We start from the raw sequence: 13,543 nt of genomic DNA, 5'->3' as shown, positions 1-13,543 counted from the left end.
GGCCTGCCTAATGGGAAGTGACAAACCACTCCATAATTTGTGAGCGAAGGCCTCCTGATCGCCCCGGAGCTTCAGCCTTGCACCGTGAAGGTGTGATATAAACTTATATGTAAATAAGAATATGACTTACAGTACAGTTGAAAGGTTTGGGGTCACATATACAATTTTTCTTGTGTTTTCCATTAAAAGTCTCACTCTTATTCATCAAAAGAGTTGCAAAATGAATAGAAAATATAGTCAAGACATTGACAAGATTAGATATAATGATTTTTATTCAAAATAATAATTTTACCCTTCAAAGCAAAACTGTTTTCAGCTATGCTAACATAATTGCACAAAGGTTTTCAAGGGTTTTCTAATCATCCCATAACTATCTAACACGATTAGCAAACACAATGTACCATTAGAACACTGGAGAGAAATGGGCCTCTATACACCTATGTACATATTCCATTAAAAACCAGACGCTTGCAGCTAGAATAGTCGTTTACCACATTAACAATGTGTAGAGTGTATTTCTGGTTAATTTAATATCATTTTTCCAATTTTGGTTTAATTTTCTTCAAAAGGAAAAACTGTTGGCCGTCAAGTACCCGGACTGCTGTTACAGTCCACAGCATTTCGTGGTGCCACGTTATCGAGCGCTCACCTGAACTGAAGCACGCCGCTCCAACTGCAATGTCGTCGAGAGCGACGTCGGCATTGGAGCCGTGCTTCCACACAGATATCACCCGAATGTGGAACCTGGAACACACACATCGACCGTGTATTCAGACATACATTGGTAATGTGATGTTTATGTGAACGTGGATCCTAATATAATGTGAAACAGCTTCTATCAAAAAACAGATCTGTACAACCATTATTGGAAAATTGTGATGAAGCTCGTGCTTCACATTTTAAACGTTAAAGGTAAGGTGGGAGCTCCTTTTATGGGCCTGCTCAAACTGCTCCAGAGCTGAAACAATGAAACGATTATTAATCGATTACTGAATTAATCGTCAACTATTTTGATAATCGATTTATCGGTTTGAAGCTTTTTAGATAAATAAACCAAGATTTCTGATTGTTTTAGCTTCTTAAATGTGAATATTTTCTTCGTTTCTTTGCACCACATAACAAAGAAATCATTAAAACTGATTAAAACTGTTTGTGGACAAAAACAAGACGTTCAAGAACATCGTCATTTCCAGGTTTGACAAACACTGATCAACGTTTAATAACATTTTCTCACATTTTATGGACGAAACGATTAATAGAGAAAATAATCGACAGATTAATCAATTCCAAAAATAATCGCCAGTTGCAGCTCAAAACTGCTCTGATCTCTCACTCTCTACCTTTAACAGAGCCTGATATGAGCAGGAAAAAGGTTTTTTTTACTAACGCATGATGGAGGCCAGTTAACTGCAGGGCGACGTCTTCCCAGTCGTCCACCTGCTGACCATTTCTCTCCCACACCAGTGGCGCCGTGTTTGTCCCGTTCTCCTCGATGGCCACCAACAGAGAGCCATTAAAGTTACCGTGGACGTACAGAGAGAAGCGTAACTGCACACGAAAAGAAAGATTTAGCAACATTTTCACGTGTTTGGAGATCGGAAACCACTCTGTGTGTCTAAAGAGCTGACCTGGCAGGCAGCAGTCGAGACCGGAGGAGGGAAAGTCGAGCTCCGAACGGAAGCTTCCTGAAAAGAATGACTCTCTCTCACCTGCAGATATAAGAAGTGACCTGGGAGAGAACAACAAGAAAACAACACTGGTCACACTTTAGATGAGGGAACACAAATTCACCATTAACTTGGTGCTTACTAACATACATATAAGTAACATACTAGCCCTTAAAGGTGCCATATGTAAGAATGTGGCCAAAAACGGTTACTACATTCAAATTCAAAATACAGAGGTCTTTTAGGTTGCGTTTTCTGACATAACTGGCAACCCGTGGTTGCTCGGTAGCTCAGACTCTACTGACTGCAATGATTGGTAGATGGGTGGCGCCACATGCCAAAACATGATTTGTAGTCTGCAAAATATTTTTTTTAATGCAATTATTTTGGCTGTGCTGTTGTTGTTGGTGAGTTCAGTTTGTTATATGAACATTATTCCTGAGTCTCTGTGACATATTAGGAGGATTTTATGGCCAGTTGATTTAGATTTATTACATAATGCACCTTTAATTCTTTAATTCTTAGACGTAGAATAAGGTGTTAATAAGGTGCTTAATGATTACTAATAAAGGGCTAGTATGCTACTTATATATGTCAGTAAGCACCTAGTTATTGGTGATTATGTGTTCCCTAATCTAAAGTGTTACCATAATAATAATAATGACCCAGACAAAACACTTATCAGGTCATAAAACTAAGAAAGTGAACGTGTTAGGAACAAAATACACAGAGCAGTTACAGTAACAGCACTGGATCAGGTGTTAAAGTCTACATCTGCGTCTAATCAAGCCTCGTTCCTGTCTGTGTGTGTTCGTACGGTGAGAAAACAACGTGGACACTGACAAACGAGATCTGTGGCTCAAGCTGTCCAGGTCAACAATAAATAACTCGCCTTAAAAAGGTAGAAGACCCACAAGAGGCCCAAACAATAATAACAACAACGCAGTAGAGTCAGAAGAATGAAGAATGAGCTGAGCTCTAACCTGGTGTACTCTGCAGAGCTGTACCCTGCATGTCTTCCCTCTCCAGAAGCTCATCTCCAGCGACCCTCCTCCAGGCCGAGCGCTGCTTGGACACAGACCAGCCACATCTGTCTCGTTCAAATGAACAATGCGAGCCAGATGGAAGAGCACCTGCAGAGAGCGCACACGCAGTTCAAGATATGAACATCTCCCCCCTGTGAGACTTCTTTGTTATCGTCTGTGATGTTTTACGTCTGTTTCGGTTGCATCACCGCTTTCTCCCGGGTTTTCTGGTCGCGTTCCAGAGCCCATCCAAACAAACGGAATGTGGGAATTATTCTACCTGGAATGCACAAGCTGCTACTTCAAAGCGTTCCAGGCAACTGAAGTGGAATGTTAGAAAACATGGATGACTGCGATGTTTTGACTGAAGGCAATTCAGTCGACTTACAGACACAAGCGAGCCGTATATGTAAAAGCGATCCATATCGATATGTAGCGTCGCGAGTATACTTTTACCGTAGCCCTTCATGTCTTCATGCCAACGGATAACAACGCCATCATTTCATGCCATAACATGAAAAAGCTGTGATAAAACTGCGGTGTCTGAAACAACTCTACACGCAGAAAAGTAAAGTTTATAGTCTATTCATGTGACTCCACGGGCGCCGCCATTATTCTCCGACTTCATTTTGTTAGTAGGAGGTCCCACTTCGACAGGTATTCCAGTGCACTTTTTCTAGTTGGAGGTCGGATTAAGTCCCACATCCAACTGGTTTGGATGAGCTCTGGAACGCAGCATTATCGTCCATTACTTCTCCTCTTTGGTGTTTTATAGCAAAGTGGCATTGGTTTCCGTTTAACAGAGTTATCCAATGGCGTCCCGGTGGTTTCGATTTGGAGGAAGTAACTAATTGCGATTGTAAATCGATGAAGATCGGCTTAATATTAACTGCGTAATAGATTTAAAGTGAGAACTTTTGAGTCGCAGTTTTTAATTTGGATAAAAGACAAAAAGAACAGTGAAAACAGAGGCATTTAATTGCGGCCTCTGCTATTTGTTAAGTGCTTTGTTTCAAATTGCAAATTGGACTTAAAAATGGGGGCCAAATGGGGGATAAAGTGGTAAAAGATGGATTCGAAAATACTAAAATTGTTCAGCCGTAGTTTAAGGCCATTTCATTTTTGCTCAGTCTTGATGTCATGACCTTGCAATGTTATTGCTACGTTCTTCCATTTAGAGCAAGCAATTCAAATAAAAACAATTTATACATCTCTTTTTAATTTTATTCATATCTTTCATTCCTGGTCTTAAAGCACAACTCAAAGGAAAAAAAGAGATGTTAAAAATTATGTTATTCACTGTTCAAATGTCCAAAGAACACAGAGTGGATGTTGAAGATGGAGCTGCTGGGCAGGAGGAAAAGGGAAAGTACAAGCTGGAGGCAGATGATGAAAGAATGTCCACGCCAGGAAATGAAATTCTTAACTCTTATCTCATATTCATGTGTTGATCTGCGAGTCTCTTGGTTTATTAAAGACAGTCGAGGGCGACAGGAAATGCCAGAGGAGAGAATATGCTGTACATGCACTCACTCAGAACTTGGTTTTTGATTTAACGTGTTTCTCCCTGGGGGCTGCACAATCGTAGAATGAAAGAAATTGAGGATTTCTGAGAAACTGGGGCCTGACCTTTGCTCCAGAGTTCATCCCTGGCTCAAACCGAGGTGTCGCGGCGGTGAAACAGGTGTAACTAATCCTGGTAAGTGCACATTTACAGCTTTTCAAAGTAGACCCTGAGGTCGATCACAGGTTTTACGGATGCAGAGCTGGTGGAAGACGCGAGCTGTGTATTATTTACATGGGAACTGATGAGGAGGTGAAGCACCTGATGCACAGGAACGCCAATACAGCTGCTATTAATGAGCTCAGGTTCAAAGCCCAGCAGACAGCAGGGGACCAACTGGATGCAGAAGTAGCCCATTATTCAGTTAATAGTTGCAGAGCTCATACTGCTGCTTATGATAAAACAGCACATTGGCTCTTTAGCTTGTTCTGTTCAGCCCTATGGTCGGAAACCTGGGTGTTATCCTTGATGATCCTGATGTCAAAGACTTTTCTGAGATTTGAGCTGAAACAACTATTAATGGATAAATTAATCGCCTACTATTTTAAAAATCTATAATTCTAATCTATATATTAATGCGTGGCCACGCGTTACTAAGGCAAGAATATTCCCTTCTTTACATCAATTCTACACACTTTCACATTTAGGAGCAGCTTATTTGACCATGGAAAGCCAAGTGATGGCTGCCCCTGACTCTTACGAATAATAACATACTTTACTGCATGTGACTGTAATTCATTTCCAGATTAAAATAAATCCAATATAATTCAAATTTGTCAAACAAATAAACTCTCTCTCTCTGTAGGAGATGACGACGAACAATAATTATCCCGTTCCGAAGCAGAAGATGGTTATATTTCAGACATACTGTATGAGGTGTTGAGCGACACCTTTTCTGTTCTGTATTCGCTTGATCAATTTGTGACTGTGATATTTTTAGATTTAAAAGATATGTTTCAAAGTGTTTGCAAAAGCCTGAGGACAGGTGTGTGACGGAGCGAGGAAAAAAACATCTGCAAACATGCAAATAGCCATGTTTTTAACATTCAGGACCATGGTTTCAATCAAGGTGATGTCAACGTTCAGTGAGTCTATCCAGACAAAATAAATCTCACCACAGATGAAGCCTTCATCCTCTCCGTACGGACAGTCGGTGTGGAAGTTACACACTTGGCTTGGATCGATGCAGACTTCGGAGTGAACACAGTGGAAATACTCCCCGCAGATTGCATCCTGGTGTTCTGTATCCCGGGCAACCACACAACAGTTAGTCAGACTGCAACAGAACTGCTCTCGACATCTTCCTCTTTTTGTGAACTTGTGAGCAAAGGGTTTCTTGTCTTTACAACCTCTAATGGACATTTAAACCACTCATCAGAAAGATGATACCTAGGATACGATTCACGATATCAGAGGGAATGCTAATTTGCCCCTAACCCTGACAGCACATCAGGTCAGAGATGACCAACCATGGGCACTGATTCAAAGAGACATCTGTAAGTCACGCGTGATCCACTCACCTGATTCACAGTCGATGAGCTCCAGAGAGTCCAGAGCCACAGTGACTTCACTTCCCCACAAACAGGACGAGTAGACCAGGCTCAGCTCGAAGGGCTCCTCCACTTTGCCGATCACAATCTCCAGAACTTCCCACTCAGCCCTGTGTGACGACCAAACACAGAATACTGGAGTAAAGAGAATGCACGCACACAGGTTTTAAAATACAGTAAACACCAGAAGTGTAAAGGAATTGAGTAGGTTTATATTATATATAGGTTTATAGGTTTTATTTAGTGCAGGGCACGTTAACGGCGTCAACGTTAACGCATGACGCGGTTCCATGACTACTGACCGGGAAAAAGACACACGTGACTTCAAGTGTACGTGACTCCCGATTGTTAAAACGGTTATTTGTAGCGCTGCTCTTTTCATTTAATAAACAGACCACTCCAGTTTGACTGTAGGTGCGCTAATGCCGCCAAAGGAGCTAACGGAGCTAACTGGTAAACGGTGCCTGGACTCCGGTGCCGTAGCACATAAAAACATGACGTCACACGCGTCTTTGTTCCATGTACTTTCGCCGTCAAAGTTAAATCCCCATTACCTCCCATTAACACACTATGATAAGGACAGGTGAATGATGAGAACCCAAGAATCCCCAATTGGGGTACCCAGAGAGATTATTTGAAGTCAGGCGGACTTCCTGTGTTACACTCCAAACATTGCGGGCGTCTCTAGCTGACATAACGACCCTAGGTGAAGCATTACCCTATCCAAAGGCAGCAGCCAGTCACGTCACAGCCAGGCGCTCTGCTGCTTCTCATTGGCTAACAAAGCTGTCAATCACAAGTTCGAGAGGACAGCGTCCTTCTATTGGCTGTAAGGCAGCCAATGAGCTGTCAATCATTCATATAGACCCATCCCTCGCTGAGATACAGGCCAACAAAGAGAGACCATCTGGTGTTAGTTTTTTTGGAATGGAAAATATATCGAAAATACATTGAATTCTGCAGGAACTTTGAAACAAAGCCATAGATTGTTTTATTGAACATTAATTGTGATATAAAAGTGGGGGAAAAAAAGTACTTTCAAACACATGAGAAAATACAAAAGGCACAGATGTTTCTAATATGTGACAAATGAGACATCTAATTTTGTTCTGCTTCACTTGATCAAAGTCAAACTTTGCAGAGATGGTGTTCACATGTACTCTGATTTGATTGAATACATTACGTGCTTACATGTTTTATTTTGTCAGCACTTTCATTTGTAAAGGTTTGCCTTTAATTAAAAACAATTCATGTGTGATTTGTGTCCTCAAGAACCCCAACCTTGTTAAAAAAGTAACTCAGTAACTTTTACTCCAAGTACATTTTAAACAAGCTACTTTTTTACTTATAGTGGTGAAATAGTGGTACTAATACTTGAGTACCTGGTAAATACTGTATTGCAGAAGCCTGAGCAGTCACATGTTTGTGCTCTCTAATCAACAACAGTCACCTGCTGTCAGTAAGTCAGCTAACAAGGTTAGTGACATTAGGTTATGTTGTTAGCAAAAATCGAAAAACAAAAACATGATGCGTCTAAATTCACTTAACCTGATCATTAACGTCCAACAGTATTATATACATATGTATAGCTGATGTTTTTCATCAAACAAACAATATTAAACACCTTTTCCAGATTAATAACAACTTTGAGTTTGAAGTTTTCTCTTTCGAAAGGTACGAAAACAATCCTGGTTACCTAAGTTTATATTGATATTAGATTATAACTATCAAGCAATCTTTAAATCTAATAGAATATAATTAGAAAAGGGGAAAAGGGGGCATCGCCTTCCTAGAACTAATGTGTTTTACAAGAAAACCTGGAGATTTAATCCATGTTTGGAACATCTTGTGAGGCCTTTTTAACTTCATCACTTTTCTGTTTTTCTGCTTTACTCTATCCACAGGAGATAGTTGGATTTTTTTTATCTAATTGATGTGAATTTCTGGTTTGCTGGTGTCTTTTTTTTATTGTAGAACACAAATATAGAAACTAGTGAGAAAGGTGAGGTTGATGTCAATGTCTATAAGTCACAAACAAAAGTACACCTCGTCTTCTTCGTCTGTTGTTGTTATATCACATTTGAAATAAAGTAGCAATAATTGTGCAGAAGTCACAAAAGTAGACCTTTTTAAGTCCATTTTTGTGAACTTTGAACTGTGACCGATTTTAAACATTTTGAGTACTCAGGTGTGTTTATATAGTCGGTGAAAATGACAAAAATAATATAAGATAAGATAAGATAGTCCTTTATTCGTCCCGCAGTGGGGAAATTTCCAGTGTTACAGCAGCAAGACAATATGGATAATAAATAATAAACATGCATTACCAAAAAGAAATAGAATATATAAAGTACAATATATAAAGATATTAACACTGACTATAAAAAATAGGTTTAAAAATAGAATGTAGAATGTACATTACAACCGGTCTGCAGAATATTATATAATTATATATTATATAATATATAATTAGATTGCCTAGGTTGTGCTGGAAAGAAAGGATATAAGACATTATATTGCACTTTTTTTCTGTATATACTGTATGTTTCGTGGGAAAAAATGCTCTGTGTTCTCAGGGTTAATTTCTGCCTCTCTCCTTTTTAATTTTTTGTTTTTGACAAAATCCCCACTCACATTTTGAGGTTTCATACCAAAGCATGTATCCATTTTTGTTTCAAATTTAAATGTAACTTTCAAGAGAAATCAATGACTGTCCCTCTGTCTGCCGCTTTCCTTTGATTTTTCACCCACCACTAATCTGATCAATTAGCGTTTGACTCTCGAGTTTATCCTTTGAACGTACTTCTTTCGCAGCGCTATCACGGCCGCATCTGCCTTTTGAACAGAGACGCTGCTCTTTGATGATGGTCACTGTCGACATCAAAGGTCACGGCGCCAGCTTGACGTGCGCTGCGTTCTTCTTCAAATCAAATGTCAAAGTGCAGGTAAATCGTGGCGAAATACACGTGGAGAAAATGTGCCACACAGGAAGTGCAGGTCTATGTGGATGAACAGCTGATCCTCTCATAATGGAAGTGCTGTCCATTACTGCACAGAGGCGAACAGCCAGTGTGCAAACCTAATGCATATGCCCCGCTATCTCCCTTCTGTCCCAACCAATTATATATAAATTCATATCCACAGACATGAATGCTTTTAGCTGCACTGTACTTGGCCGCGTACTTCGACATTTAATCAACAGAAACTACCTGTCCCTGTTCTGGAGACGACACAAGAGCGCTCCACTGTCCCCACACACTCGCCAGCCATGCGGGACAAAATACTTTACAATTGTAAGATTTTATTTTATTTTTCCTTCCTTTATTCAACTTCTGTGCCCAACAAATAAAACATATTAGTCACCATGTCCTTGCACCGTCTGGAGGCCAGTGCCCCCCCGTCTTTGTACAGGCTGCACCACAATTGAGGAGCACTTCAATCAGGAAATAAGCTTTTTTTTTTACCCTAATTAAATGGACACGATACTGCATCAATCAGGACTACATGGCAGAAGCATGGTGAATGCGTGTGTGTGCGCGTGTACCTGTTATTCCTAATGTTGTGGGGACCGAAATCTGTTTACACAGTCACATTATGGGGGTATATGTGTATATGTATATATACACACACACATATATATATATATATATATATATATATATATATATATATATATATACATAAATCTATACATATACAAATATATATATATATATATGTATATATATATATACAAATATATATATATAAATGTATATATATACATATATATATATACACATATACAGTAGATACCTGGTATTCCTTATGTTATGGGGACCTAAATCCGTTTACACAGTCACATTATATGACTACATCTTAAGATGAAGATTATGTTGTTAAGGTTAAGGTTATGGTTAGGGGTCAGGGTCAGGGTAAGTCCAGTAGTAATTACGGTTAAGGATTAAGTCTCCAGGAAATGGATGCGAGTCAATGCAATGTCCTCTGAAGTCATGGAATTCAGTGTGTGTGTGTGTGTGTGTGTGTGCCCACCTGTGGGCGTCTTGGCTCCTGTGGTCGAGAGCCACAGCGTGAACAGCCGAGTCGAACAGAACCGGTTTGATCAGGAGCGTTAGGTTTCCCACAGCTGGATCAGACTCAAACAGAGCCACTTTCAAGGTGCAGTGCTTGTTGCTTCCTGGCAGGACCAGGCTGGTCAGGTGGTACTCGTCGCACTTCCCAGAAGCCTCAGCAGCAGCAGGGGACGCGCTGAGGAGGAGGAAGTGCCCTGGGGGTAATAAAACAAAGACGACATTTAATGTAATTCGAGTTTTATAGCAGCCAGATTAAATGTGGCAAATTCAAAATGTCCCACCAATAATGCATTCATGCACATACACCTATGCGTGTATATATATACTTGTACATTTACGTGTTTATATATATATATATATATATATACACGTATTTTGCTGGCCTTTGACATCATCCAGTTTATCTGCCTCTGCTTCATTTCTTTATAAAATGATTGTGTGTATTTTTCATGAGTGGATCACAACCACTCATTGCCGTTTGCTGCATGTTCTGCTCTCCCTGTAAAGTGCAAATGCACAGCGGGAACAAAGCACGACCTACAAAACATCCATTCTCCCTCCTTCCCGGCATCGGAATTTTTTGTTATTGTTCTGATTAAGAGAGTGGCGGAAATGAGAAACACTGTGGTGTTTAATAGAAAGCGATGCGATGAAATCATGGCACAGACTGTGGAGCTCTTCAGTCGTCTGTACACTACACTCTTACCATTACTGCTTTTTTCCGAGTGGTCGGTCGCAGGCATCATCCCAACCTGTGCCCTTTGTCGTTGCTGTGGCGACACCAGTGTCCAGTCACTTTGGTCGCTGTGATTCGATAAGGTCCAGAGGCACGGAGACTCGAAATCACAGGAGGTACCTGTACATGGAGAGTGTTTGCCGTTAGTTTAACAGCCGAGACACAACTTTTCTTTCGTCAAAATAAGTTAATACACTAGGCTACTGTGTACTGTTACTAATCAAAGAAAAAAATAAATGTTCAAAAATATCTTAGAAAATATTCCTAATCATATTCTTGACTCAAAGTCCACATTTCCACTAAATTTAAAGTGATAAATGTGTCCATCAGGCGCACAGACAGTGTCTCTGTTGGGGGTTGATGATGATGAACAGGAAAAGAAAGGAGGAGACGTCATGTGAGGATGAGAGAGGAAACTGCCACTGCAGCATTATGCTAAACAGCCATAGGCATTATCCCTCTGGGGATGATAGGACAGAAATAGACACAGTGTCATTTTTATTTCTGCAGTTTCTATTTTTCTGTTTGCTTTGTGTGTGTGTGTTTCGTCTTTCTTTAGGTCAGTGTGTCAAACCGCAAGAAGTCAGACAACAAGCAGTTTTCTGTTCCCCCACAGATCAAGTGTCTGTTTAACGCTTTTTATCCAAAAGCGAATTACAGAAGAGGAACAAGCTACATAGAAATGATCAGTGACACGAGTATAGTACCCTACTATTCAATCAGATTTGTGTCAATATTTTCACGAAAGCAAACACACACAAATGAACCACAAAATCAAAATACACAATTTTTTTTAATTTAAAAGAGCCATATTATGCAAAATCAACTTTTTAATCATTCAAATCCTTATATTTGGGACTCTGGAGGTCCTATCAGTCGGCAAAGTGTGAAAAAAGATGACTCACATGTTTTTGTGGTCCTCCTCAGTCTAAGTACAGGAGATAAAACATGCAATGTTGACTTCCGCGCTCACTGGGACGTCCCAATGCGCTAAATTCCTGGAATTGTTGTCTCGCGGAGCTCCGCTTTGTACAAAAAACACGGAAGAGTGCTGGGGAGGGCAACAGTATCCAAAAAATGGAAGTCCGTGAAGTCTGAGAAAAGTTATATTCTTGGCTCCACAGTGCAGCACAGAGTTCTACACAAACTTCCAGCCTCAGAGGATTTATCTGTCCATTGAATACATGTTATGTATGACGGCAATGTGCCTGCTAGAGCCTGCAAATGATCACTTTTCCAAAATGCTAACTGCTGTTAGCTCCCAGTAGCCTCTGTGGCTGATGTCACTTCCTGTCCCTTCATTTTCGCACACTCTGCCTCTTTTAACTGTATTTAATTGAGTCATTTGAAATCTGAACTTCACTGAATGATCACAAGTGATGCTATGACACAGAGACAATAGTTGTGTGTGTGTGTGTGTGCGTGTGCGTGTCAGGAGAAACAAACACAGTCCTTACTTTGGCTGTCGTCTTCTGGGTCCATGTGATGAGGAAGCCCCTCGTCGGAGTTCTCGTCCTGAAATCTGTCCAAAAGGCCATGACACGTACTGCTAACTGAGGACAGAAAGACAGACAGAGAGGGTGTTTACAAAACTAATAATAGTTTACCTACAATGGAGTTTATGTCCAATACGCAATTTTTTTTTTCTATAACTGGAATAGTTGACGTATTAATCTGTAGATGAGGCACTATTGAAGTAATTTGCCATCTTGATCTGTTAACAAATATATTGTGTACACACACACACACAATAAGTGTACACACGTGTCCATGTGTCACCATCAATGAGTGTTTTCATGATCAAATATAGCCTTTGTTCAAAGCACCACTGCAGAACCTCGAGAGAGAGAGACTTGATAAGAGTTGATAAGTAAAAATGTAGGTTGCCTCTTTGGCAAGCGTTCACTGCAGTGCAGCACAGATGCTTTGTGAACTTTATTTTGAAGGAAACAGGCTGACCTAACTCTCTGGGCTGATCTGGGTTAACCATCGCCTCTGAAGAACCGTGGTGCAGGATGAAACTATAAGTGCAATTTTTAATAAACCCTAAGGGATACTTTTCACAAAGAAGAGGAAGAGTCGGTGCGTTATTGAAGAGATCAGGGTTCAATCTCTCAGAAACGCCAACGCGTTTACAGGAACCGTGTAAGTCACATTTAGAGATTTCAGCAGCAGAAAGAGGTGGACAGATTTACAGACGCACAATGAAAAACAGAGCAACCTTCACTAGATGTTTCAAGGGGTGAAATTGATTTACACTTGCAACACTATTCTTATTATGAAGTACTCTCTTAAAAAGCAATCAGCGATAACAGCAATAATAGAAGAACTCTTTTTGGTGAAGATGCAGCACAACAGTAGATCAACAGTAGACCAACAGTAAATCAGAGGTCCCAAACTTGTGATAAACACTTTTATCTGTGAAATAGTCACATAATATATCATGATGGAATATTGAGATATAGTTTTGAGCTCACATCAGCCACCCTGACTGTTTTTCCCCCAAAAAGTTTTCCCCCCTGTTGCAGATCATCTCATATAGAATCAAGGTCATAAGTAATAATTTTTAGTTTTTCTTTAGTTTTGACTTTTTTTAGAGCAGGTTTGCTAGTTTCTTCTTTTATAAATAAATGCTTAGTTTTAATTTAGTTTTTATTAGTTTTTTTGTTATGTGAAGTATTTGCCAGGTACAAGATGGAAAAAGGTCATAATAAGTATTGTGTCATACAAACCCAACAAAAGATGCCATTTTAAAAATGCATTATGACAAAATGTGCATCATAGTGCTGAGGTTGGATGCAGTTAAAGTGTGAAAGGTAAAACTCAAATAGCCAACAGACTAAAGACACATGATCATAACATAAATAATAAGAAATAAGCCTCATGAGACACATCACATTGTGAGTCAGGAGTCTCAGGAGCTCAGTC

At 39.9% G+C, this 13,543-nt stretch overlaps 1 protein-coding gene across 1 annotated transcript in view; it reads right to left on the bottom strand.

The window, feature by feature from the left end:
* The window catches only part of ltk (leukocyte receptor tyrosine kinase), a gene marked incomplete at both ends in the record, with an annotated part of 38,093 nt that extends 25,488 nt beyond the window's left edge, over positions 1-12,605 (bottom strand). Inside the window, 10 exons of the mRNA XM_083906701.1 lie at positions 650-744; positions 1,388-1,548; positions 1,629-1,729; positions 2,651-2,800; positions 5,372-5,497; positions 5,777-5,916; positions 9,839-10,073; positions 10,586-10,735; positions 12,073-12,168; positions 12,575-12,605. Coding sequence (XP_083762827.1) covers positions 650-744; positions 1,388-1,548; positions 1,629-1,729; positions 2,651-2,800; positions 5,372-5,497; positions 5,777-5,916; positions 9,839-10,073; positions 10,586-10,735; positions 12,073-12,168; positions 12,575-12,605 — 1,285 coding nt within the window. The remainder of the gene's footprint in view (positions 1-649; positions 745-1,387; positions 1,549-1,628; positions 1,730-2,650; positions 2,801-5,371; positions 5,498-5,776; positions 5,917-9,838; positions 10,074-10,585; positions 10,736-12,072; positions 12,169-12,574) is intronic.
* Between the last annotated feature and the right edge of the window lie 938 nt (positions 12,606-13,543).

This window comes from Microchirus variegatus, assembly GCF_963457635.1.
Source record: "Microchirus variegatus genome assembly, chromosome: 2".
Classification (NCBI taxonomy): domain Eukaryota; kingdom Metazoa; phylum Chordata; class Actinopteri; order Pleuronectiformes; family Soleidae; genus Microchirus; species Microchirus variegatus.
Note: the sequence above shows the minus strand (reverse complement) of the source record. Positions and strands in the feature narration are given on the sequence as shown.